Source organism: Coturnix japonica, chromosome 1 (assembly GCF_001577835.2).
Source record: "Coturnix japonica isolate 7356 chromosome 1, Coturnix japonica 2.1, whole genome shotgun sequence".
Lineage (NCBI taxonomy): Eukaryota > Metazoa > Chordata > Aves > Galliformes > Phasianidae > Coturnix > Coturnix japonica.
Window position 1 is genome coordinate 56,390,058 of NC_029516.1, and position 23,522 is coordinate 56,413,579.

The following is a 23,522-nucleotide window of genomic DNA, read 5'->3' on the forward strand; positions in this document are numbered from 1 at the left end:
ATCTGTATGCAATAGGACTTTATTATTGTTGAAATTATCTTCTGACAAACACTTAATTCTTGATGTGTTTAAATTAATTTGAGTGTCAAATGAACAAATGCTCTTTCCTACCAGCAGGCTTTGATGTGCTTCGAAAAATTAGGATTGTTTTTCTTTTTCACTTGATTGAAACCAAACAAATAATCACAAATGTGAAATCTTGGAAAATAAAATCCTGAAAGTGGGCTGCACAACTACTTACAAAGTTTTATAGCCCATTTTTTCTTGAGGGACAAATAAATGAGGAACTAAAACTGCTACTGCTATCAGGAAAACACATTAGTGTTTTGACAGATAGATGTGGAGATCTTAATATACAAAGTTTGTTTTTCTCCCTGATGTGTAAATATTCACTTAATGTAATTAGAAACAATTGTGAAGTGGCAGGCAGGGAATTCAAATTCTTCAGTTAAGCGGATATTGCAAATGTGATTTGTTGACAGCTTGTCGTGCCGCCATCACTGCTGACCTGGAGTTCTCTTTCTGAACAACTTTTCAAAGGAAAACTAACATAAAAAGAATCATATTGGGCCAAGGAGTGCTCTGCCTGAGTTGCAGCAGATGCTCAGAGAAAAGAGCACAAGAACGCAGCAAGTGCAGAGTGGTATTTCCTTTAGCACAGCCCACTAACTTCAACTGTCAATGGCTTTTGGATTCGCAGAGCTGGAGGTTGCCACCATGCTTTTAATCTTTACTAGCCCTTTTCTTCCAGTAGTTTGATGTAAGTAGCATCTTGAACTCATTAGCATTTTTTTAAAGCCATGATGAGCCTTTGCAAGCAACCTTTTATTCACTTTGTTTGACGTTGTATTCAGTTTTTTATTTTGACATCAGGGAAAAAATGGTGGAATACTTTTCTCTGGATTTGTTTTGCACGTATTGGACATACTGGTCTGAAGAACTGACTCCAGTGTTCTGGTTTGAATTAAGTAAATGATGCTGAAGTACATTTTGCCTATCAGGATGTTGCACTATAGGGAAGATGAAAATAGGCAACAACTTGTAGATGCTATCTAGAAATTTAGAACACTGATAGAAACCCTTTCAAAGGACCATTAGTTTTGGAACATTCTTTACTGATTATCTGTATATTTTTTAGTGTTTCTCACTGCTCAGAGATTTTAAGCTGAGCTGCCCTATTTATTATTTTACTTCATATTATAACCTTTGAATGAAAGAATGCAAACCAAAATTTTCAATAAAATGTAAAATACATTAAAATTGACATTTTAAAATATATACTCTGCTCTTAAGAAAATCTTTGCATACAAATAATATTTTTACTGCGAGCCGCTGGTGTAGGTCTCCCCTTCACCTGGCTAGATTGACACTGATAGCAGTCAGAAAGTCTTAAGCATTTAGCTATCATTCAAGGAGCTTTGAAAACACAGATCTTAAACCCTTACTCAGCCGTACATAATGCTGGGAAGTGCCTTGAACCCCTTGCGGCTAGGAATTTCAACCAAGGTTTCTCAGGACCCTGCAATTCTTTTTCTCAGTATGGTCAGAATAACTTTGGTGCGCTTTGAGATCAATCTTGTGTCCTGCATGGGTGACCTGTGAATATGATGAATCAAGAGGAGCTAAACCTCACAGGCATGCTTTGAAACTGCCTGTATTTTGGGCTCTGAAAAAAGTATAGCAACAGTAAACATCTCTCTTTGATTTACAAGAGAAGGTGATGATGCTGGGTCCGTTTTACACAGTCCCCAGTGACAAGGACAGCTGCCCAGGATACAAGAAAAAGGCTTTCATGCTTTTCTCTGCTGGAAGTCATGTCATGGTGCCCATCTCATCTCTCTGGGAAGTGCTCTACCTAGCAGCTCTTGGGGAAGATACACTTGCAGTCTTCTATATAAAAGTAATTCTGTTTTTTCCCATGCAGCCCATGGTAGAGAAGTCAGAGAATCTCTTCAGCCTAATAGGGCAGTCATCTGATTCAGGGAGGCCAAAGTTTCAGATACTGCTTCAAAATATTGCTGATTGCAGAGGCCAAGGTTTCAGATAAGCTGCATAATATTACTTGTGTTTCTTTATTTAATGATAGTTTATATGTAAACAGACCTTGGAGAACTGGGACTGAAGCATGAGGAGTGAATGCTCTAATTTCAGTCTCAATTTACTCCTAACTATTCTTTGGAAAGGACAGGAGGGTTTAGGAGCATTTCTCCCCTGCCATTCCACTTGCCTGTAATCCTGCTGTGATAGTTTATTCCTTCTTGTTTTTTCTTATTTCTTTACCTTTCTTCCTATGGGTGTCATCAGTAATTTCTTTGTACATGCGTGATTGAAAACACAGAGATATAACTGAAACAAAAGTTACTGGGGGCTACTTTTCTCCCAGTTTACCTTACAATCTATAAAAGAAAACCTTTCCTTAACCTTTCTTTTAGGTAAAATCTGCAAAAACAGAGAGGCTTTTATTAGTATTATGACTTTATACAACACTAAATAGTCCAGTTACGTCAGCTGGAAAATAGACTTAAACATTACATTTAAAAACTCTTTTAATACAGCAGAAGCTGAGTATAGAGCACAGGTTCTCTAGTACAACCAGAATGTGCTTATAGTACCAAAACTTATCATAAATTAAAAGTAAATGCTTTTTTCTTTAGTTTGACTATTTTGACCCCAGGTATCCAAACTGATCCCTATAAACAAACTGATGAAGGTGTGGACTTAATTTTGATCTAGTTTACACCAACAACTGAAATGATGTGTGACTTGCATGGGTCTAGGTCAGACTGTAGGAGGCCATATGTGTTTATTTTAGCATTTATGAATGGTTATGTTTACCTCATAGCAATGACTCGCTTTGGTTTCTATTGACAAAACCATGACTTAAGAGAATGTTTGCAAAGACAAGAACAGATGTTTCCAGGCATCTTGCCACAGAAGGGAAAAATGCCAGTATTTACTTGTAAACTGGTGTTGTCTGTGCCATTTTTCCAATGAGTAATGACGAACAGTAGCCATTAGTCAGTTGTTGAAAATCCTAACTTGACAACAAAGGAATAGACTCAGAGATTCTATTTTGTATAGTCGTGTCTGTACAGTAGAATGGAAGACAATTGCTGCAATCACTCCAACCAGTTCTAAGTTGTAACACTCTTTTGAAGTCACTTAATGGCCAAAGAGAACCTAAAAGCCTAATGAAATGCATAGTACATGGACATTTTCTGTCCTTCTCCAGAAGTGTGTGTTGGTTGCAAATTAAACTACAAACTTTTACTAGACACTTTAATGAAACTGCAAAGCAACACTGATGTTTTGGAGTTAGTTTGGTGGACTTTTTTTCCTTCTTCAACAGTGAGATGACCTTCTAAATCACAGATACTAAAGTCAGACAAGTTTTACATGGACTTTTATAAGGGAAAATACTGCAGTAGACTTTCAGTAGAGTTAATGATGGTCTCAGGCAGCTTTTGGGGTGAAAAAGTGTTTGCTCACTGCTTTTTTGGGCAAGAAGGGACTGACTGCTCCAAACAGAGTAGAGGGCTGGGAGGGATGCAGCATTCTCTTCCGCTGGGGAAGGAAGGAAGCCTCTGTGAAGGCTGTGATCTGTGTGTGAATAGTGGAGGTTTTCTCCAGCTATGGGAAAATCTGATGTGTGAAAAGTTAGGCATGTCTATTTCCTCTGTGTAAGAATGAACCTGATAGATGTAACAAGTAATGAACTAAAGTGTATGACATAAAACAATGTGTTTTGTGTAATAGCGTATATCACTGTACTCTCCTGGTTCAGGTGGAACACAGTATGTTTTATAATATCATGAATGCAGGGAGAGCTGTGTATGGCTTTCCTCTTACAAATCACCTAGTAAATTCAAACGAATATGGAGACATCCTCTGCAGACTTATTTTCATGGTGCATTTACTGCAGACCTAGTAAAAGGGTGAGCTCTCTGATCCCTTTTTTTATTTCCTTGGTGTGGTTTTGCTTTTTTTTTTTTAAGAGGAGGTACTAGGTAGGTCATTAAGTGTCATGCCACTGCCTGGATGAAATTCCATCTGAGCAGCTCATGTGCTTATTGGTTCCACCTGCTGGCTGAACTGGTGGTGGTGACCTGTCAATCAGCTGGCATAAGCCGATCTGAGGAAGCAATCATGTGAAAAGAATTTAGAAATAATTCCTGTCTGAGGGATGAGGATAGAAACTTGTATTTTTGCTATTAACCTTCTCTCTGATTTCTCATTAAATTAAATTTTAAAACATGGCTTCTTAAACAGGATGGCAACGCCTAATTATAGGTGTGCTTTTAACAAGAGAAGGACAGCTTTGAAAATTAAGAGATTAACAAATTAGTCCATGGTTGTGGCAGGCCTGTTTGCTGCTTATTCCTGTGTGTGGGCTCTTGAGCTCACCCAGGGAGTGAAAACTGAACCCTATTGCCCCTTACAGCTATCACAGATATTTCATGATAAGTCTGAGGGCTAGGAGAAGGACTATGCCTTGTATTCAAAAAATATCCAGAAATAGTTCCAGAGAGGGAAAATGAGCAGATGGAGGATCTACAGCTGGATGTTACCCCAGATACTGCAATGCCATGAACAAAGGTTGAGAGTGAGAGGAGCTTTTGTCAGCATGGGTTGTAGGGTTGTTACTGGGTATAGCGTTTGTGATTCCATTTACAGATGGATTCTGCAAAGCCTGCAGGGCTAGAAAAAAGCTGAATACTTGCACTAAGGCAAAAGGTGTTTGTTAGGTATGAATGATGCCAAAATTACTCTTGGATTTGCTGTTAGGATTTGGGATTTTAAGTGCTCTAGAGCTTAGTTCCTTGTCTGAATCTCACCTGTATTTCAGTGCTGAAGATGACTTCCAGCAGAAGTAAATAATCTTCTATTGGTTCTGAATATGGAAGCAGTAAACTGTGATTAAGTTTCTGAGACCCAGTTTCACAGTTTCATTTCTTACTGTGTTGTCTGTGCCTGTGGAGCAGATGAGCAACTGGTTCTGTAGACATGAATGGTCTATATGGGCTTTGTAGCTTGTAGGTTCTTAATGGTCTTCATTGATACTTTTTAGGTCCTTTGAAGATTCGTCTCTTTGGGTTATCTTAAGAGTGCATGGCTGTGTTCTTCTGCTGGTTGCAAACTCTCATGAGGGAAGATTTCTGAGGGAATTTTGTGGTGATGCTACCCTTCCTTTTGTGATGCTACCCTTCCTGCTGCTTCAGACAGTCATTGCTGGCTGCCAATGATTCAGCCCTAACCTTTAGGTGATAATCTCAGGAAAAAAAATCATTTTTGAATCGCAAAAGGCTGTAGTTATAAACCTGAAAAAACCAGGACCAGGATATTAGTGCATGAGTAGGTCCTACAGATGTCCATATTGATGCACTTCTTAGCAGGGTTTTGTCCTGTATTGATTAGTCTCCCCCAGACACAGTCTGGGCACAGTTCAAGAGATTAACATGCATAGCTACCAATAAGCAGTTTAGATACGGCCATTCTCTTTGGGAAAGTGATTTAACCTTGGGGACAGGAGGTGTGTTGTACCACTTGGCCTCAGAGCCAAAGAGCTGCTGGCTTGAATTATTTAGTAATACACAGCAAGCCAAATTGACTCGGGGACGAACAAGCCAATAACTGTGTCTGAAGGGTCAGCCTAAGGAACAGCTTAATGGGGAGGGAATTCTTGCATCAATTACAAGGATGCTGCTCATCTACAAACATTTGGTTTGTGTTTTAAAAGTGCTGGTCTTTCAAGGATGTTTGAAAGCAAATTCCTGCATTTTTTTATTTGTTTGTTTGTTTATTTTTGTTTTGTTGTTCCTTGTAGCATGTCTGTGATTGTGGGATCTCAGTAGCACAGTGTGGGTATGCTGCAGCAGTTTACCATGATGCCAGTAGTTTTCATGCAGCATTACTGTACTGCGGTCAAAAGTGGTTGATTACACAGGAGAAGGATTCATGAAGCAGTTGTTGGGTGTTTAGATAATGCCAGATGGAATATGAGCCTGATTGCATTTGACTTACAAGCAATTTCCTCCCCCACCTTAAAAACAAAATCTACCCCTGAAAATATTATAGCTACCTTCCATGGTAATATGTTTTAGTGAATTTTGTAGGATCAGGAATTGTAACAAACAGCTGGTACTTTGCCTATTTGGAACGAGATAACACTTGCATCTTTCACTAAGATACATCAAGATCATTGTCATATCAAATTCATTTTCATTCCTGCTCCAAGAACCCACAAAGCAGATTATGCAATTATGAAAAAAAATGTTTGCAGAAATTACAAGAAAAACCTGATAAATGAAATCTGCTATCCACTGTCAGTCACACTGATGCTATTCCAATAAACACAAACATGTATTTGAGCACCCAATTTAAAAAGACGGAGTAAAGTAATTTATGGCCAAAATTGCGTTTCTTTCCTTGCAGTGTCTAAATATGTATAATGCTATACACACCAAAAATGTGCTAAGTGAGCATTGCTGACATGAAGTAGAGTGCTAAAAAGGCAATGCTATGGTTAGTGTCATAGTTATAGCATTTTATTAACAGGCTTCCTGTTCCGTAACAGATCTCCTTTCTGTGAATGCACTGTATACAGTCTTCATGCAACTGGGAGCAATTTTTAGGGGGGACTGTTTGGTTTTAGGAGGGGGCTTTGCTTTCAAGTCAAACGCAGTCAGGTTTATATCTCATCTGTTGTTATCTAATTGGAGCTTTGTCTTCCAGAGGAGATTTGCTTTATAAAATGGACAGACTGGGCAGCCTTCAGTTCAGAAGTGGATGCAAAATACTTTTCCAAGTGTTGCTCTCTATTTTTTTTTTTTTTTCCTTTTTTCCTTTTTATTTTCCTGCATACAACTCAAATCTTATTTGGAAGACAGGTAAGTCATTTCCTTGAGGGAACTGCTGTTCCGTTCTTTCACTTTTATATTCTGAGCAGTTCAGAAATGTTGATGTATCAGTAGCAATTCAGAAGAGGTGATGTGGTATCTCTATAAATCAGGAGAGAGGTTGATGACTGAAGCACAAGTCTAAAAGTGTTCGCTAATTTGGGGGGCCCAATTTGATGACCTAATTTCTGGGACCAATATGTTTTGTGTGATCAAATCGTATTTTTTATTTCAGTTGCATCAGTAAGAGCTCAGTGGCTCTGTAGTCTGGGCTTCTGAGATTGAAGCTAGATACCAAAGAAACAAGGAATACTTATTTGGTGACCATCTGAGCTAATATTTAGCGTGAAAAGCTTCCCCAACATTGCACAGGAAGTGTGGAGCAGAAACTTGTGTCTGGTACTTTCTCCAAGTGTGGTGCTCATTTCCGTAATCTCTCTCTTTTACCTTTACTTTGAATATCAGTAACAAGTGAGACAGAACTCCGGTGAATGATGGTCTCTCTAGTTGCACCTCTGATCCTTGAAGTTGATACCTACTGACAAGTTAGAGAACAGATAATTTATTTAAATGGGATGCTCAGAGAAAAGAGTCCAAACTACTTCAGCTTTGACAGCCTATCCAGATTTTCCTTCTTATCACATGAAATAATATGGGCTGTGTATATGTTAGAAAGGTACCGATCTTTTACCTCAGAGTGGTCATCTCATGAGAATACCTGGCTCTATGTCTTTATTTAGCTTCAAATCCCATTGCATACTCTTCCCCTTGAAAACAGCTCATCTTTGCTCCAAACTGATCTGTACTGTCAGCTCAGAGGCTTTTCTTTACTGCACAGGGTGGTGGTGTTGAGTATTTAAAACTATCACATTAGAACTGCTTACAATATAAAATGAACTTCTACATTTTAAAAGCTTATGCAACGTGGTGAGATTCCTGGCAAGCGTAAGGGAAAAAGGTGTTAAGGAGAGCTGGCAGCTTCTTAAAGAAAATATTAAGTACAAACTCTTCCAATATGGAGAAAAGTTTAGGATGTGCAGTAGAAGACCACTGTAGCTAAATCATGAATGTTTCACTGCCCTTATAGGGAAAAAAAGGGTTTTTATAAAGTGGAAAATAGGTCTGGTTTCCAAGAACAAGAAGAGCATGTAGGGACAATCAAATTAAAAGGTATTCAGGTGTGTAATGGGTGGTAAGAACTCATTCTTTATGTACATTAGTAACAAAGTAAAGACTCAGAAAAGTGTCAAGAGTGTGAAAGGAATCAGTGGATAATGTTGGGAATGCCAACATGTATTTTTTGTTGGTTTGTGTCTTTCCTGGGGAAGTATTGGTACTGATGTTACCGTTAACATGGGGGCTATACAATCACTGCTATCCTGGGCAGGTGCCATATCTCAAATGCACAAGAGATTGTCTTCTTATAGCATGTTATCTACACTGTGACGTATACCTCTCATCCCCACCCGCCAGTTTCAGAATGGTTTGTCTGGAGGAAGTGGCTATGCAATATGTGAAGATGAATTGGGAAGGGTTTAGGAACAGTCCACTGTTAGAATGGAGGCATGCATCAGGGGGATCCCAGAGGCAGGCACTTTGCAAGTGCTGGTCAGTACATTTCTTAATGGTTTAGATGGTGGCAGCACTGAGTGTAATAGCATTATATAGAAGGTACTGAGCTGGAAAGGATAAAAGGCACTGAAAGAAACAGTGACAACTCAGAGTGATCTTGATCAGTTGGAAGTAATCATAAAAAGAACAGCCATAGTTTAACATATTCTAGTTTTAGTAGTAACCAGCTTCAAAGATAAAGGTTGAGGAATAATTCCTGGGTAGCAGTTACTTAGAAAAAAAATCTGATGGTTGCACTGAACCATAAGCCAGGACATGAGTCAACAGGGTCATGCTGTGGTGCGTAGCATTCTGGGGTGAATAGGGAGGGACACAGCCTGCAGTACATAGCATGAATAACCTGTTTTCTACGCCTGTTCATGATAACAAAAATACTACAGACTGTATAGGAAGAGAGCTGGTGCTGCCTTGGTAAGAGTAGGCCAGCACAGCAGCAGTTTGCCTGGGGAGGTTATCGAATCTAATATGTACGACCAAGTTCTGAAGCAGTAAAAACCCCAAGTCAGAACATCTTCATTCGGCAACACTCTGTGAGGGTTCCATGCAGACAGAGTAAGGACTGAAACTTGCTTTCTAATCAACATATTTTCAGAAGACTTTGAAAATGCATGTAACAGTCTGACATACCAGCTGTCACCAGAAATCGTGTCCCCCACCAACACCCGCGTGCAGTATGTTGGCACTCATGTCACACAGAGAAGGAGTGTTGACAGGTCCTCTTGCTAGTCACCTTAGAAAGGGAGAAAAGAAATCAAGGTTCAGCAAAGGAGAGCTGGCAATCACAGGAGAACATCAGAAGCAACAGAACCAGAACAGCCTGAGTACGGAGCTGATGGACTGACCCAGGGCTTTTACAAGCCCAAGAAGAAACACATTCAACAAGAGGGAAATATTCTGTATCTTTATCCATGTTTACCTTGGTGTTTGGTTCTGATTTGAAGCCCTGTCATCCTGGGACAGCAATGCAATACCACTTACGGCCAGTCTTACCAAATTCTAGAGCCTCCAGTAGCCTTACTTGCCTTTGTGTTAAAACTGAATCATTTTTTATTTTGATTTAGAAGCCGAACTTAATTTCCAAGCCGATGCTTGACAGCATCCTTTGTCTTCGTGATGAGAGATGGAAGTATGTCCGGAGCCTGCTGACCCCAGCCTTCAGTGATGCCAAACTGAAAGAGGTAAGGCATGGGCAGTGTTGCTTTCCTGATTCAGAAGGCATAGTTTTTTCTTTTGTGTAAGCATCTACTTGTATGGCTCCACATTAAGGATAGGTTAAAAATTCTGTTGCTTTTCAATTTGCTTAAATTTTAATAGCATGTCCAGTAGAGTGCATACAATGTGGTCCATGTCATAGACTGGTGTAAATCAGAATAGTTAATCTGAGGAGATGATCCATTTTCTTTCTCTGTATACACCATTAAAAAGTGTAGCAAAGTGAAAAAAAAATAAATAAATAAATAAAAAATAAATCTTACTCCATCCCTTTTAGGAATGAGCTAGAGTACAGAAAAGGTTATTGCTCCCAACTGGAGCATAGCTTTTCATTATTTGCAGAGTCAGCAGCTCTCATGTTAACACGGGAACTGCTGTCAGTCTATTTTCATTTCTCCATCTCCTTCCCCCCGCCTTCTTTTATTCTTTAATCCTTTCATATAATAAAATAAGTCACTGGAACAGAATGTCATTGCCAGATAAATACCTCTGACTGAAAATAATGTCTCCACGTTGACCTGATGCTAATTTCCTATAAATGTCTCAGCATTTACTTAGCCACGAGAACCCATTACTCAGTAACAAAGTTCTATTCCGGTGACGCGATATCTCTTAATTAAATGCAGATAAATGATCGACTGGTTAAAGTCTTCTTTCAGAGGAAAAAACAACCAACAAACCACCACTTCTTTTTTTATGGATTTTATTCTGAAAGGGAGGCATGCCTCAATCCAGTGCCCAGTTCTTGGTTGTAAAATTTTCCACTGGGCAGACGCTTGTGTTGTTTTGACATGCCGCTGTCGAAATCCACAGTAACATCTAAATGTGTCTGGCTCTTTCGGCTCTATAGACAGCGGTCGCTTAGCAACGCCGGCTGTCACCTCCTTATTATGGTAAATTCTAATTGGCCGCAAGCCTGCTGGAGATGCTGATTAATCACAACTGACAATATCATTGGTTATGCACCTCGACATTTGCTCTGTCACCAGCTCCATAGTGGAATTTTATGGACACGAGGATTTTTAAATATTCAAGCGATTAGTCGCTAATGGTGTGATGGGAGAGGAGAGTTTTGCATTTTCTGAGCTGAAATTAATCTGCCTTACTGCAGGTCATTGGCAAAGCGCAGCTCCTGGCTTTGGCTCTTTGCTGGTGAACTGACAAAAGATAATGCTACCTCTGCCAGCACCAGCAGAGAAAGGTGAGGGTGAGCAGCCTGAGACGCCGCGTGTCTTGCTTTGGGGCCAGGTGGATACAGGTCTGCAGGGTTTGACTCAATGAAACTGAGGTGGGAAAAGTCACGTTGCTCACTTCACAGTGCTTTGTGGTGCAGCTGCAGTGCCAGAGGAGGTGTTGGTAGAAGGTAAAATGGTGGGCCACTTTGCACCTTGTACCCAGGCATAGGCATGCAAAAATTGCAATCTTTTCTTTTACTTGATGGTCAGCTTTTCCTGTTCTATCTCTTCCAAACTTTGTGTAAGGGGTGTAGGCTCTAAGTTACCTGGAAATGCTGTTTTCTTCCTCCCAGTCTACACAAAGTAGGAAAACAAGGAGAGAGGAGAGTCTCTTTTAAAAAGGCCCAACTTTGTGTCCCTGTCTCATTTCTTCACAAGAAGACTGTCCACAGAAATGCTGGCAAGAAGTCTATGATAGCTTAAAAACCTCTTTTGTATGGATGTACACCGCAGTTCTCTTTCTACCCAAAAAGATGGATAATCCTTGGATCTGAAGTTAATGCAACATAACTCTTTACTCATATGCTTCTCGTGTTGTTTAATTTAGAAGCCATACCAACACTTCTCAAAGGAAATCAATGCTCATTAATTATGATCCTGCTATTTAACTCTCCCTTATTTAGTGCTCTGCCAGAACATAAAGAAACATGGAAATAGAAATACTGTGTTCCACTATTGGCCATACTAGAGAGTATTCAGGGTTATCTAGAAGGCATCCTGCTAATAATAAACTCTTCCTCTCTAACCCAGTGAATTATAAATGAGTTAGTTTTGTTATGAATTTATTGCTTAAGAACTTTGGACTTCTTGTTTGATACTTATTTATAAACCCTGCTACATAAATACCTCATTTCTTCTCCTAGGATGCTGATTCCTTTGGCACTGAGATCTGAACTCTGAAAAAAACAAAAACAAAAACAAAAAAAAACAAACCAAAAAACCACAAAAAACACACAAAAAAAACCCCACACCACAATCTTCCTGTCTGTTCAACCTGTCTACCTTTCCTTTGTTCCTCGGTGCAAATGCTCCAGGATCACTGGGGAGACCATATAGCGTCAGAGTTGCTCTGGAGCATGGTTTCCCCCGAGTGCTGCAACCCCTAGTTCTGCTATGGACATAGATTTGTCTGTCTGGATACTCTGAGAGAACTGGGAGGTATTAGCCTGTGACAGAGCTATAAATGCTAACAACTCTGTACTCCCCATAGCAATCCCTTCAGACAAAAGATGTGCAGAGAGCCAGAGTTGGGTACAGACTCCTGATATCTCCATTTCGGAAACACATGAATCTATAATGTTGCCAAAAGATAGCTTCAGTACTAGCAGTAGCAAGAAACTGATCACCTACTCTTTGAGTTCTCCACCGTGGGACAAAACCAAAGGCAGAGAGAATATATTTTGCTAGGGTTTGACCTATAATACCCCACTGAGCTGATGTGGCTGGGGACAGAAATGTATTTTTCCCCTTTTGCTCCACAATATTGGTGTAGTGTCACTAAGAAGTTCACTAAACATGATAAATTTCACTTCGGTTTGGCAAATGCTTCCAAGAACTGATTGCCAAATGAGGAAAGTTTGATCCCATAAATGTGAACAATTAGGAACAAATAGTTGAATCTAGAGGTTCTAGAGCTGTTAGGGAGCCAGTGCAATGATTGCTGCTCGAATGTAGAGATGTATTTTCTAACCTTTTTCAAGAAGTTTCTAGCATCTTTTGCATTTGTTCTCTGTATCCTCAGTTTCTTACTTAAGAAGCTGTGCTCTGCTTTGCTGGTGCTTTCAAGTAGTTCCATATGTTCTCTCTTTTAAATTTTCTTTTTCAAATGAATATGCAGAGATTAATAAAGCACTCCACTGCATCTGAAGGGAGGTTTGGTTCCAAGTAACACTAAATTCAACTACTGTAATGGTGAGCACAGTCAGATGACTTTTAGGTTGGATACTACAGTAAGATTTGGTAGTCTCATCCCACATTAGATGCCACTGGGATTGGTAGCAGATGTGATATTAAGCAGTTCACAGTGAGACTCTTAAGTAGACGTGCACCATTGCTGTGGGAGCACTGAGAATGAGGAAAGATAGGAAGCAAGACATTTCACTTCCAGCCTTCATTTCACGGGCTGCCTTTGTGAGATCAGTAGAAGCTACTTAAATTCTTTGTACATGAAACATCTTTCATTTGTTAAATGGGAATATTACCAACCACTGAAAGTTGATCCAAGCTGTAATGCATGGAATTTGTGAACATAGCTGGAGGTTTTAAAGTAAAAGATGAAGTTCCCTGTGTTCCTGTCGTGCTCTCCTCAGCTATTATGTACTGAAACAAGCTGATATGTTAGTGATCTTGCTGTACTGATCTTGATTCCCTATTTAGTATTTCTTATTTCTCTTTTTTGCTGTGGTGCCTGTGATGATCCTGCAGTTCTGGACCCCTTGTCAGACTTGATAAATAGCTTTGCTCTCTTTTACAGCCAACACCAGCAGAAAACCTATTGATTTTTATTTATTCTGATGGTGCTGCAGTACTCTTGTCATCTCCTATCAGTATGCTGTGTATCCTCTTCTCCATTAACTTACTATTAAAACAAAACAGAACACAAAAATTAAAGAAAAGAGTGCAGCATAATGTAGCATTGTCCTAAATAACCCGTGAAGTGGAGTTTGTGTTAAGGCATTTTCCTTCAAATGAAGGGAGACACAAAGCAGAACTTGTGATAACATAACAGAACAGTGCAAGAAAATCCTCTAGTGTCACTCCAAAGTGTGTAGATCCTTCAGATCCTACTAGGACAGGATCTGACAGTGCAGCCAGAGAGGGTTCCTTGATTTTCTTTTACTCTACTCTTAGACAGTGGTCAGAGGCTTTTGGAAGGGTCGCTGTTCCTATTAAGCAAAGCAGGTACACTCACCTTAGTTGAGGCAAATCACTGACTTAAGAGATGGTATGTGAAATGTGCCTTATCTTGGGCCACAACTCAAATGTTTGGTTGAGTTCCGTTCCTTGGTTAAGTTGTGCTCATGGATAGCAGGGCCCCACTGTGAGGTGTTTGTGGAATCAAATATGGGTTGGAAGGGACCTCTGGAGATCATCAAGTCCAACTTTTTGCTAAAGCATGTTCCCTACGGTAGGTTGCACAGATAAGCATACGAGTGGATCTTGAATATCTTCAGAGAAGGAGATTCCCTTTCTGATGGAAATACACCTCTGTACTTTTCCTGATTTTAGTCAGTGACTTGAAATGTGGAACAAAAGAAAGTCTTATGCTGGGGGTGTATCTTTTTTTTCCCTTTTTTCCCCCTCATTCTTCCCTTATATTTTATCTCACATAGGACAAGGAGGCCGACATGACCTCACTATACTGTACTGAACAGTGCAGTCTCCAGTATGTCTGCCTACCATGAATAAAAAACAGGCTTCTACCTTACAATTTTGGTGCTAATAATAAATGGAATGATAACAGTAAATACCAAAGACCACATCAAACTAGAGGAATGTGATTCTGATGCCTTTAAATAGTGCAAACATCCCCATGCACCGTGCATATGCAGAATCGGAAGCTGATTGTTGTTATGTGCCAAATTGCATATTGGCAGGATTAATGCAGCAAAGCCCCTGGCATCATGAAAACCTTAACCCCAAATGCTCTCTTTTGGCAAAAGAAAGAAATTTGGACTCTGGGTTACTCTTGCTATTAGATAACTGGCAGATCAAATATTTACAGGGACCATATTGTTTAGATTTTTCTTCATCCTGTTACTCTCAGCCAATCTGAACACAGAGCAGCTGGGGTTTGTTTACCCACCAAGATCTGAATCTCAGGCAGGTTATGCAGCTTTTATATTCTGACTGGCAAATGATAATGTATAGAAAGCTAGTGATACCCAAGGCAGTGCAGATCAACATGTCTGTTATTGTGCCGATTTCTGAAGTTTGGTGCAGTTCACCTCCCTCAGTGCTATTTTATTTTTCTTGATGATTGAACAAAGAGTTTAAAGTATTAAGGGGCTTGAGAATCTTTCAGTCTGTGGTCTTTGTAGTTAGCAATCTTGGAAGAATTTATGTCCCTCAGGAGAATAAAAACCCAAACCTGGGATTCCTAAGTATATATCTTCTGTAGCTTTCATATGCAAAAAGTCTTCTTAATATGACTCTCCTGTAATTCTAATAATAAATTAAATCCATGTGCCCCTCTCCCCATTTTCCTGGTTAGGTTTGCTAGTAAACGTATCTCATGGCTAGAAATGAATTGCAACAATATTTCGAGAGGCTGGTGGAATGTATGAAGTTCAGACGAGCTGTGAGATGCCCTGGCCAGGAGTACGTGCCCCGACCATGTTTGCCAGCTGTTGGAAAGCAATAGCAGCCAGCTGGGTGGTTTCAAGTCTGGTGATGTGCTGAAGAATAAAAGGGAAAATAAGGCAATAAAAGAAAAATCTGAAATGATCGCCATCTGTTTAGAAAACATCATACCTGTTAAAATATGGATTTTCATTTTGTTCTCCTTGACTGGTTCCATTCATTGGAAGGTCTGGACCCAGAGAATATAAAGCATTTCACCCTGGTTCAGTGTGTTGAACAGAAATGTGTTAATTTTGTTGAACCGTTTGAGAAGGAGCTCCCTGCAGGGGACCTTCTTTAGAAAGCAAAAAGGGCAGAAAACTTTCACATAACATGGTGCACACCTTGTAGACACTTACCAGCTGCTTTTACAGAATACTAATCTGGCTTCAAAATTGTTTTGTGAGACTCCTGTTGCACAGCCCAAATCAATCCAGCTTTGAACTGAAATAGCAACAACCTGCTCTGTCCTGTATAGGTATGAGACCTTGAGAGCTGCTAAACACATTCTTAACTGAGACTCCTGCCTTTGGAAAACACATTGGATGCTCCCACGTTGGCCTTTTGACTGTATATAGTCTTGCCCATGTGTTAGGATGGCAGTATGCCTGCACACAAAGTGTTATGCCAGTTTCACAGAGGTAGAAGTGCCAAGCAAAATGGACTTGGCTGGGCAGCCTGCAGAGCTTTTGGATTGTGCTGAGAGGCTGCAGTAAGTCTTTTTTGGTAACAAGGATGTCAGAGTAGTAGGACAAGTGTGTTCTCATGTTTGTTGACATCCGTATGTTGAAGGAGGTTGCTCAGGAAGGAAAGATGGTTTGCTGTGCATATGTCTGCTAGTGCTTGGCATAACTGAAACAAGATTGGGGTATTAAATTGTAGGAGGATCTCTCAGCAGTCTATGGAGAAAGAGGCATGGTGGATAGCACTGTTAGGGTAATGGATGGATTTCTGCAATTCCCTGACTCAAGGTAACAGTCAGCCCCCTTCCCCTGCCCCTCTTGAAGGTGTAATCAAGCAAGTGGCTGATGCCCTACATATGTAAAGAGTTACAGAAAGACTTCAAGGAAATCTTGGTGGTTGCCTGCGTCTGGTTTCCATGATGTACTAAAGAAGAGAATATTTAGTTGTTAGCTGTAGCCAGGCTGTGGGTTAGTATACCTGACCATCATATGTCGGTGACTGAAAGAACTGCTAGCTGAAAAAATTCACATCTGCCTAATGGCAGTTGAGACTCGAGGCAACCCTTTCCTCAGGTAACAGATGTACTTTTCCCTCATGAAACTGTTGTGATATGCATGGTGTTTTCCCAGTGTATGCCTTAAATTCCTCAGGCTGAGGGACAGAGGAATGGAAATGTTGGGCCTCTACTTGTGGTATCTTTATAAGACTTTTGAACCATAGAAAACATTATTCCTGATGAGCTGGAGTGTATGTTGCCTAAATATATTGTACTGTAAATATAGATCACGACGGATTATCAGATGGGACAGGGAATTGTTAAAAAAAATAATAAGAGGAATATCTTTGCTTGATTGCTCTCTCGGTATATAGCCATAGATGGACAAGAATTAAAGGTCGGATAAGCATCATGAGTTTAGGCTCCAAGCTGGAGAATGATTTTCCTATAATATATAGGTTTACTTCTAACAGACAATCCCAGCATTTTCTCTTACCCGTGCAAAAGAGCCTGACTGCACCTGTGGAAGAACCTGAGAGCTTATGTTGTCTACTAGATAAGACTAATTTAGAATAATTGATTTTTATATTCTTTTTATTTTTTATAATTTTTAACAATATTCATAATAGAATGCATTCCTTTCTAGATGATACCACTAATAAACCGGGCCTGTGATGTCCTGCTGAGTAACTTGAAAGTCTATGCAGATTCTGGCAGAGCTTTTGATATCCAAAGGTACGTTCAGCATACCAGAAACTAATACTAGGTTTTAAAAAAAAAAGTCGGTATCAGAAATTCGGCAATTATTCTAAACATTCTCTGACTGTGTGTGTAACAGTAGGTTTTTTTTTTTTTCTCTTGCTTTTATAAGTGGAGATCACAGAACAAAGGATGTGTGTGACAGATGCCTTTTCTTCCTTGAGGGGAGACACTGCATGCTTTAAAAGTAATTTTGGGAAAGCATCTACAGTATTTCTATCTGCTGTTTAATGAAGTTTTAACATCTGGAAGCAGAAAGAAAAGTTGCACCAGTCCCTGTCCAGTCTGCCCTCTGTTTTCTGCCAATAATGTAGAAATTTCAGGAATTGACCTTGTATCAAATTCTTCTCTTCTGTTACTTTCATGCTTTTTTGTATGAGGTTTCTTAAGCGCTTAATCATTCTTGCCACATTCCTCCTAACCCTATCTAATGGCATGCTTGCATTTTGTGAAACAATGAGATTGGTACTCCAGATGAGAATGCACCACTGATTTATAAAATGACATTTAATATTTTCCATACTGTGCTTTCTTCTATTTGTTATGCATTTTTGATCCTATTATCTTCTGTTTTTTTTTTTTTTTGTTGTTTTTTTCTGCAGGGATCTTCCCTGAGCTTCAATACAACCTACCCCCTTCTCTGAGCAGATACCATTTTTTTAAGGCATCTGTATGATGTATGCATAGTTCAAGTACATCCTTTCTGTTAGGCAGCTTTGCCTACACATCACTTACTAGGTTGATCAGCATCTTCTTAAGTTCCTCATGATTTCCTCCATCCTGGAGTAGTCCAAATTATTTTTCTTCATCTAAAGGAATGGATATTTAGCTGCTTTTTATCCATTCCTTGCACAGTACATATGAATGTATGTATGCATGTGTTCATGTGTGTACAAAGATCTCTTTATATTATACATCTAAGGAGTTACTATGAAACTTGGAGCTGCAGTGCACTTACCACAGTGCTTTGATTAAAACTGACCTTTTCAGTCCTCATGGGTCTTTCCCTTTTTTGCATTTGTTCTTTTTCTTTGCCTGTTTTTCTAGCTATTGATCCATGATGGGGTTTCACCTCTCAAGAGGCACTTTTGTGAAGTAGAAATGCATGTTGTGGACCATCTTAAAATATGATCTTCCAGTTGTTTTATCATGCTACCATTTCAGCCAGTCTGACATACATAGATGTGTTTCTCTCTGCCTCTGCCTCGGGAGCTATTTTTTGGTTGTAGGTTCTCTGTTTACAGTCTCTTGTCTTCTTTATGTTAGTTGTCTTTAGCCATTTTGTATTTTGTCAACAACTCAAAATGCAATATTTAAGCTTTTTTCAGCAATTTTGTGAGATAAGTGATTGAAGAACTCTGAAACTGTTTTATTGCAGAATTTTAATATTTTAATATTTCCAAGTCCAATAGTACCTTCTGTGTGTATGTAGGAGTTGAAAATCCAAAGTTGTTACTTAACTCTATAGCATTTTTTTTTCCTTCCACAACACTTAGAATGGCTGTGGTCCAAGTATCATAGAGATATTATGCTTCATGGTATATACATGGGACATACTGGTCCTCAGTCCTGACTTTTTAAAATTCATCCTTGCTCAGGTTAAGACACCAGAAGAATGTGATATTATCTTTTTGTAGTAAAGAAGAACAGTCACAGAAAAATACAGCAAAACAGTCCTTGTAAACATATCAGAAGAATCAGATTGCAAGGATATTTCGCATTCGCAGTTCATTATCTCAAATTACTGTATATGCTAATGATCATTAGAAATAAAGCTGGATAAATGGTCAGATATGTGGGGAAAGATTCAGTAAGTTCTGAAGTGTCAGTGCCAAGGTCTATGCATCACTTGTAGTTCTTAAAGAGTTTGCTTCTTCTGAAGAAGAAGTATGGGTTTCATGGGATGTCAGTTCCTCTTGGCTTTGACCAGGATTTTGCATTAGAAGGGAGCTATCAATAGCAAGAAAGAAATCCTTAATAGAAAGTTTTACTTAAGGACCTTTTCACTGAATCATAGAATCACCAAGGTTGGAAAAAACCTCCAAGACCATCTAGTCCAACTGTCTACCTTCCACCAATATTTTCCTACTAAACCGTGTCCCTCAGTACCACATCCGCATATTTATTGAATATCTCCAGGGACAGTGACACCACCATCTCCAGGCAGCTTGTTCCATTGCCTAACAATCACTTTTGAAGAATAATTTTTTCCTAATATCCAACCCTAACCTCCCTTCTCATCTTTTCACTAGTTACATGGGAGAAGAGGCCGACACTTACCTTGCAACAGCCTCCTTTCAGGAAGTTGTAGAAAGCAGTAAGGTCTCCTCTGAACCACCTCTTCTCCAGACTAAACAATCCCAGTTCCCTTGGGCTTCACATCTCTCATCAGCTTTATTGCTCTTCTCTGGACACTCCAGAGCCTCAGCATCTTTCTTGTAGTAGTGAGGAGCCCCAGACTGAATACATGTGACCTGGCACTTGGTCTTGTTGAACCTCATCCCATTGTCCTCAACACAGTAATCCAGCTAGTCCAGAAGTCTTGTGACTAACAGTTCAGACTGAAATGGTAGGAGGTGTTTCTGTGCTTTTAAGTGAGAAAGAATTTTTCTCTTTTGTAAGTCACAAATACTAGTTATGAATTTCTGCATTAGACTTCTAGATAATAACAAGTAAACTTGATTTTTAAAAATAAATTATTAGTAAAATTACTGAGCTATAGGAAAACATTCTTACTATGTAGAAGTAGTGATTGCTATTAGTAAGTACTGGCATTTTCAGAATGATGGAAGCATCTTCTGTTGAAACTCAAATCTAAAAACAAACAAAATCAGAGACTAAAATCAGTGTTACATGGTATTTTTAGGATCAAGATATTAATGGGTATGTAAGTTATAGCTAATGGTTTGTTATTCTGAATGCAGGTGTTACAACTGCTTTACTTTGGATGTTGTTGGTAGCGTAGCTTTTGGCACTGAAGTGGACTCTCAGAAGAACCCCGATGACCCCTTTGTTAAGAATTGCAGAACATTCTTTGAGATGTCTTTGTTTAAGCCTCTTCTTTTTCTAATCCGTAAGTATAGACCACCTCTGTCCAATCCTTTATGGTTATTTTCTGAAAATTATTCATGTTAAGTTATTACAGTGTTGCTATCTAGACCTGTTCACATTAGTGTCAGGTGATGCAGTGGCAATGTTTCCTGTGCCCATCTGATCCTATTGGCATTACAAATTGCACCTGTACTAGTAGCACATGAGCTGTTTCCTTCTGGAACTGCGTATCCAAAGTGTCTTGGGGTTTAACCTAATGTTTAACCTGCTTGCGAAGTGGGATCTGTGACTAATTTCTGAAGGGACAGATAATTGTTTCTAGTTTTTAACACTGTGTCCTCCATTAAAAATAACAAACAAATAAATAAATAAACTAAATTGGAAAACTGTGTTATGCTTTTGGCAGTGGGGGGTTCCTGATGACCATCCTTGTGGTAATATTCTATCTTAAGAGTCATTGATCTGCTTTGAAATGGAAAGGAAAACAGTAAAACAATGCCCAAGTATTGAAGAGGTGTAAATGGGAATGGCTACCACACAGTTGCATGGGTCAGTGCCATAATCTCATGGGCTAAGTCAAGATCCCCCACCTTCTGTGTGTAATTGTTTGAGTAGGCAAGGAAAATAATTCCTCCCTTTGTTGTACTGGCTCTGTGGCATCAGGAAACTGAACTGAAATCTGGAAGCATTATGGAAGACTTGCAAGTCAGGGCAAGCTTGGTGGGCATCTGTTCAGCAGAAAAGTCACAGCCAAAATGGAAATTGTCAAAAGGATCTGCTGTACTGACATATAGGAGAGGAAAGGAGAGAAAGTGGAAAAAACAGCTTTCACAAAAATAACGCATCCCAGTTGATGAGATTTGTAATATTAATGAAAGGAGGGGGGTATTACATGCTTTTACACTCTATTTCAGTGGTTGTTTTTTTTTTTTTTTCCTTAAAAATCTCTTACAGTTTCTTTCCCATCCATAATGATCCCATTGCTTCAGATTCTGCCAAACAAGAAGCAAAAGGAACTGAATGGATTTTTTATTCAAACTATAAAAAATGCAGTTGTCTTCAGAGACCAGCAAGATGCAGCTGAGGTAAGGCCATTTGTGTGACAAATTTATGGATAAACAAATGCTTTGAGGAAAAACTGGAAGTGGCATGAGCCCCAGCTGAAAAAAGGAACTCAGTCTGTTTGAACATTCAAAGCAATTTAGTGAGGATTTTCTTCATTTTTAGCTTCATGTACCATCATCCAGGCTTAGTGCTGATGCAGAACTGTTAAGACATTACAAGAAAGGCTGCTTCTCTCAGTATTTCTGTTCAAATAAAGATGCAGGAAATGTTGCATCTGGGATGACTTTCCAACCCAGTTTCTGGATCCAGAAGGAAGGAGATTCATCTTGTAAATTTTTTTTCTCATCTTAGTCAGGAGTCATTAAGCTTTCCTTAATAAAAAGAGAAAGGGGAGAGCCCCTACCAAATGATTCAATCCTGTCATTATCTAGCAGCTGACAAGGGTTTTTTATAGTCTTGTGGAAGTTCCTACTACTTCTGAAACTGGGAAAAGAGAACCTACATTTATGATTAAGAGCAGACATTTGGTATTGCGATGGCTAAAGATAAGGATAGTAAATTCTACTTAGTATGTAAAATAATTGATGTGTTTTAGTAACAAATCAGTAATTACCCATACCTTTCATCTAGACATAAGGCAATTCTCATTTTTGTTGTGTGTTAATCACTGTTGTTTTATGAAGTATCTGAAGGCACAGACATTTTAATAAAGGTCTCTCCACTTATGTTATATGAAATATTTTGAACATAAGTGTATGCTTCAATGTTGGAATATAAAAATTCTTGAGATCTTCTTTTCCTTTTTGGCCATTCTTTACTGCAGGGTGTATGTAATTTGCTTAAAAAGAAGTTAATCACTTAATTATGGATGTGTAGTGAGAAACAAAGAATCTAAAAGAGAATTCCATAGTAAACGTAACTGAGACAAGTGTTGCATATCAGTTGACTTGAAATATGCCATAACATACCTATCAAGAAGCTTTTAATTCTGAAATAAAGGAGATGTTTTTTTTTCCACTTTGAGATGAACAGCAATTCTGATGGGAATAACAGCACAGGTAAGGATGGATCGGATCATCTCAACTTCTTCACACAGCTTAGCCCCACAGCTGTCACCTTCAGAAAAGTAGAGATTTTAATTTACACAATGTTGTATCTAGGGCACATTTAAAAATCAAATTGATTTTCAAAAATATTACTGCTTTGTACTGTGTTGCGTGTTCTGCTCTTTTTCTTTGACACTCCTTGTAGTGAATTCTCACATATTTGTTGTGCTGTATCATCCTATGCTTCCTATCTTTCATCCAGCTCATCTTCTCCTCAAGTCCTTTCCTCCCACTAGCCTTTATGCCTTTTTCTCCACCCTTCTTTCCATCCAAAAGTTTGTATGCAGTGCTAAGGAGTCATATATAATTCATGAAACATGGGTGATATATGTAAGCTTGTTGCAGACACCTCATTTCTAGTGCATAGATCCAGTGGAGCATTTAATAGCCCATTTATGGGACTGTACATATGAAGAGTTTTGAGTCAGATTTAGTTAATGTATTAACTACTGTGTGTTATGTATTAGTAGAATGTATTTCTATGTCAGAGGCACTGAATATGTCAGTCAGGGACTAAATTCTTGTTTATATTAGAGATGGTCATTCTCAAACTGCAGACTGCCCAGATAAAGGACAACAGGTGAATATGGTTAGAGTAGGAAGAAAAGAAAAATGAGATTCTAGGGATGAGCAAGAGTCAGCATTCTCTCCATATGCAGTTTGTTTGCAGCTTTCAGTGGTTGATGGAGCAGAGAGGTTTAAAATTGCGTTGGAAGGGATAATGGGAGGTGCAAAACTCACAGCCATAGGATTCGAATTTTGGGGGTCGCTGTGTGGAGCCAGGAGTTGGACTTGATAATCCCTGTGGGTTTCTTCCAGGTCAGGATAACATATGACAGTAGTAGCCCAGTATCAAGACAGCGTAGAGGAAAGTACAAGGTCCATGTTTACCTCAACAGAATATGCAAAAGTCCACAACTGGCAGGGATCCCACCTGCTACTGGGATTCTGCCTAATTTGCAAAGTTGTCATATGGGAACGGTTTCAAGTACTCAGAGTTAGTCAGGCTGTTAGGGCCAGCTTTCTGAGAGCACATTTAAATCCC

General features: G+C 39.2%; 1 protein-coding gene across 8 annotated transcripts in view; it reads left to right on the forward strand.

Moving 5' to 3' along the window:
- The window catches only part of TBXAS1 (thromboxane A synthase 1), a 238,029-nt gene that overhangs the window by 128,287 nt on the left and 86,220 nt on the right, over positions 1 to 23,522 (forward strand). For all 8 annotated transcript variants that reach the window (XM_032445779.1, XM_015867313.2, XM_015867322.2 and 5 more), the window contains 4 exons: positions 9,590 to 9,706; positions 17,143 to 17,231; positions 20,180 to 20,328; positions 21,261 to 21,391. In XM_032445779.1, the coding sequence (XP_032301670.1) occupies positions 9,590 to 9,706; positions 17,143 to 17,231; positions 20,180 to 20,328; positions 21,261 to 21,391 (486 nt within the window). The remainder of the gene's footprint in view (positions 1 to 9,589; positions 9,707 to 17,142; positions 17,232 to 20,179; positions 20,329 to 21,260; positions 21,392 to 23,522) is intronic.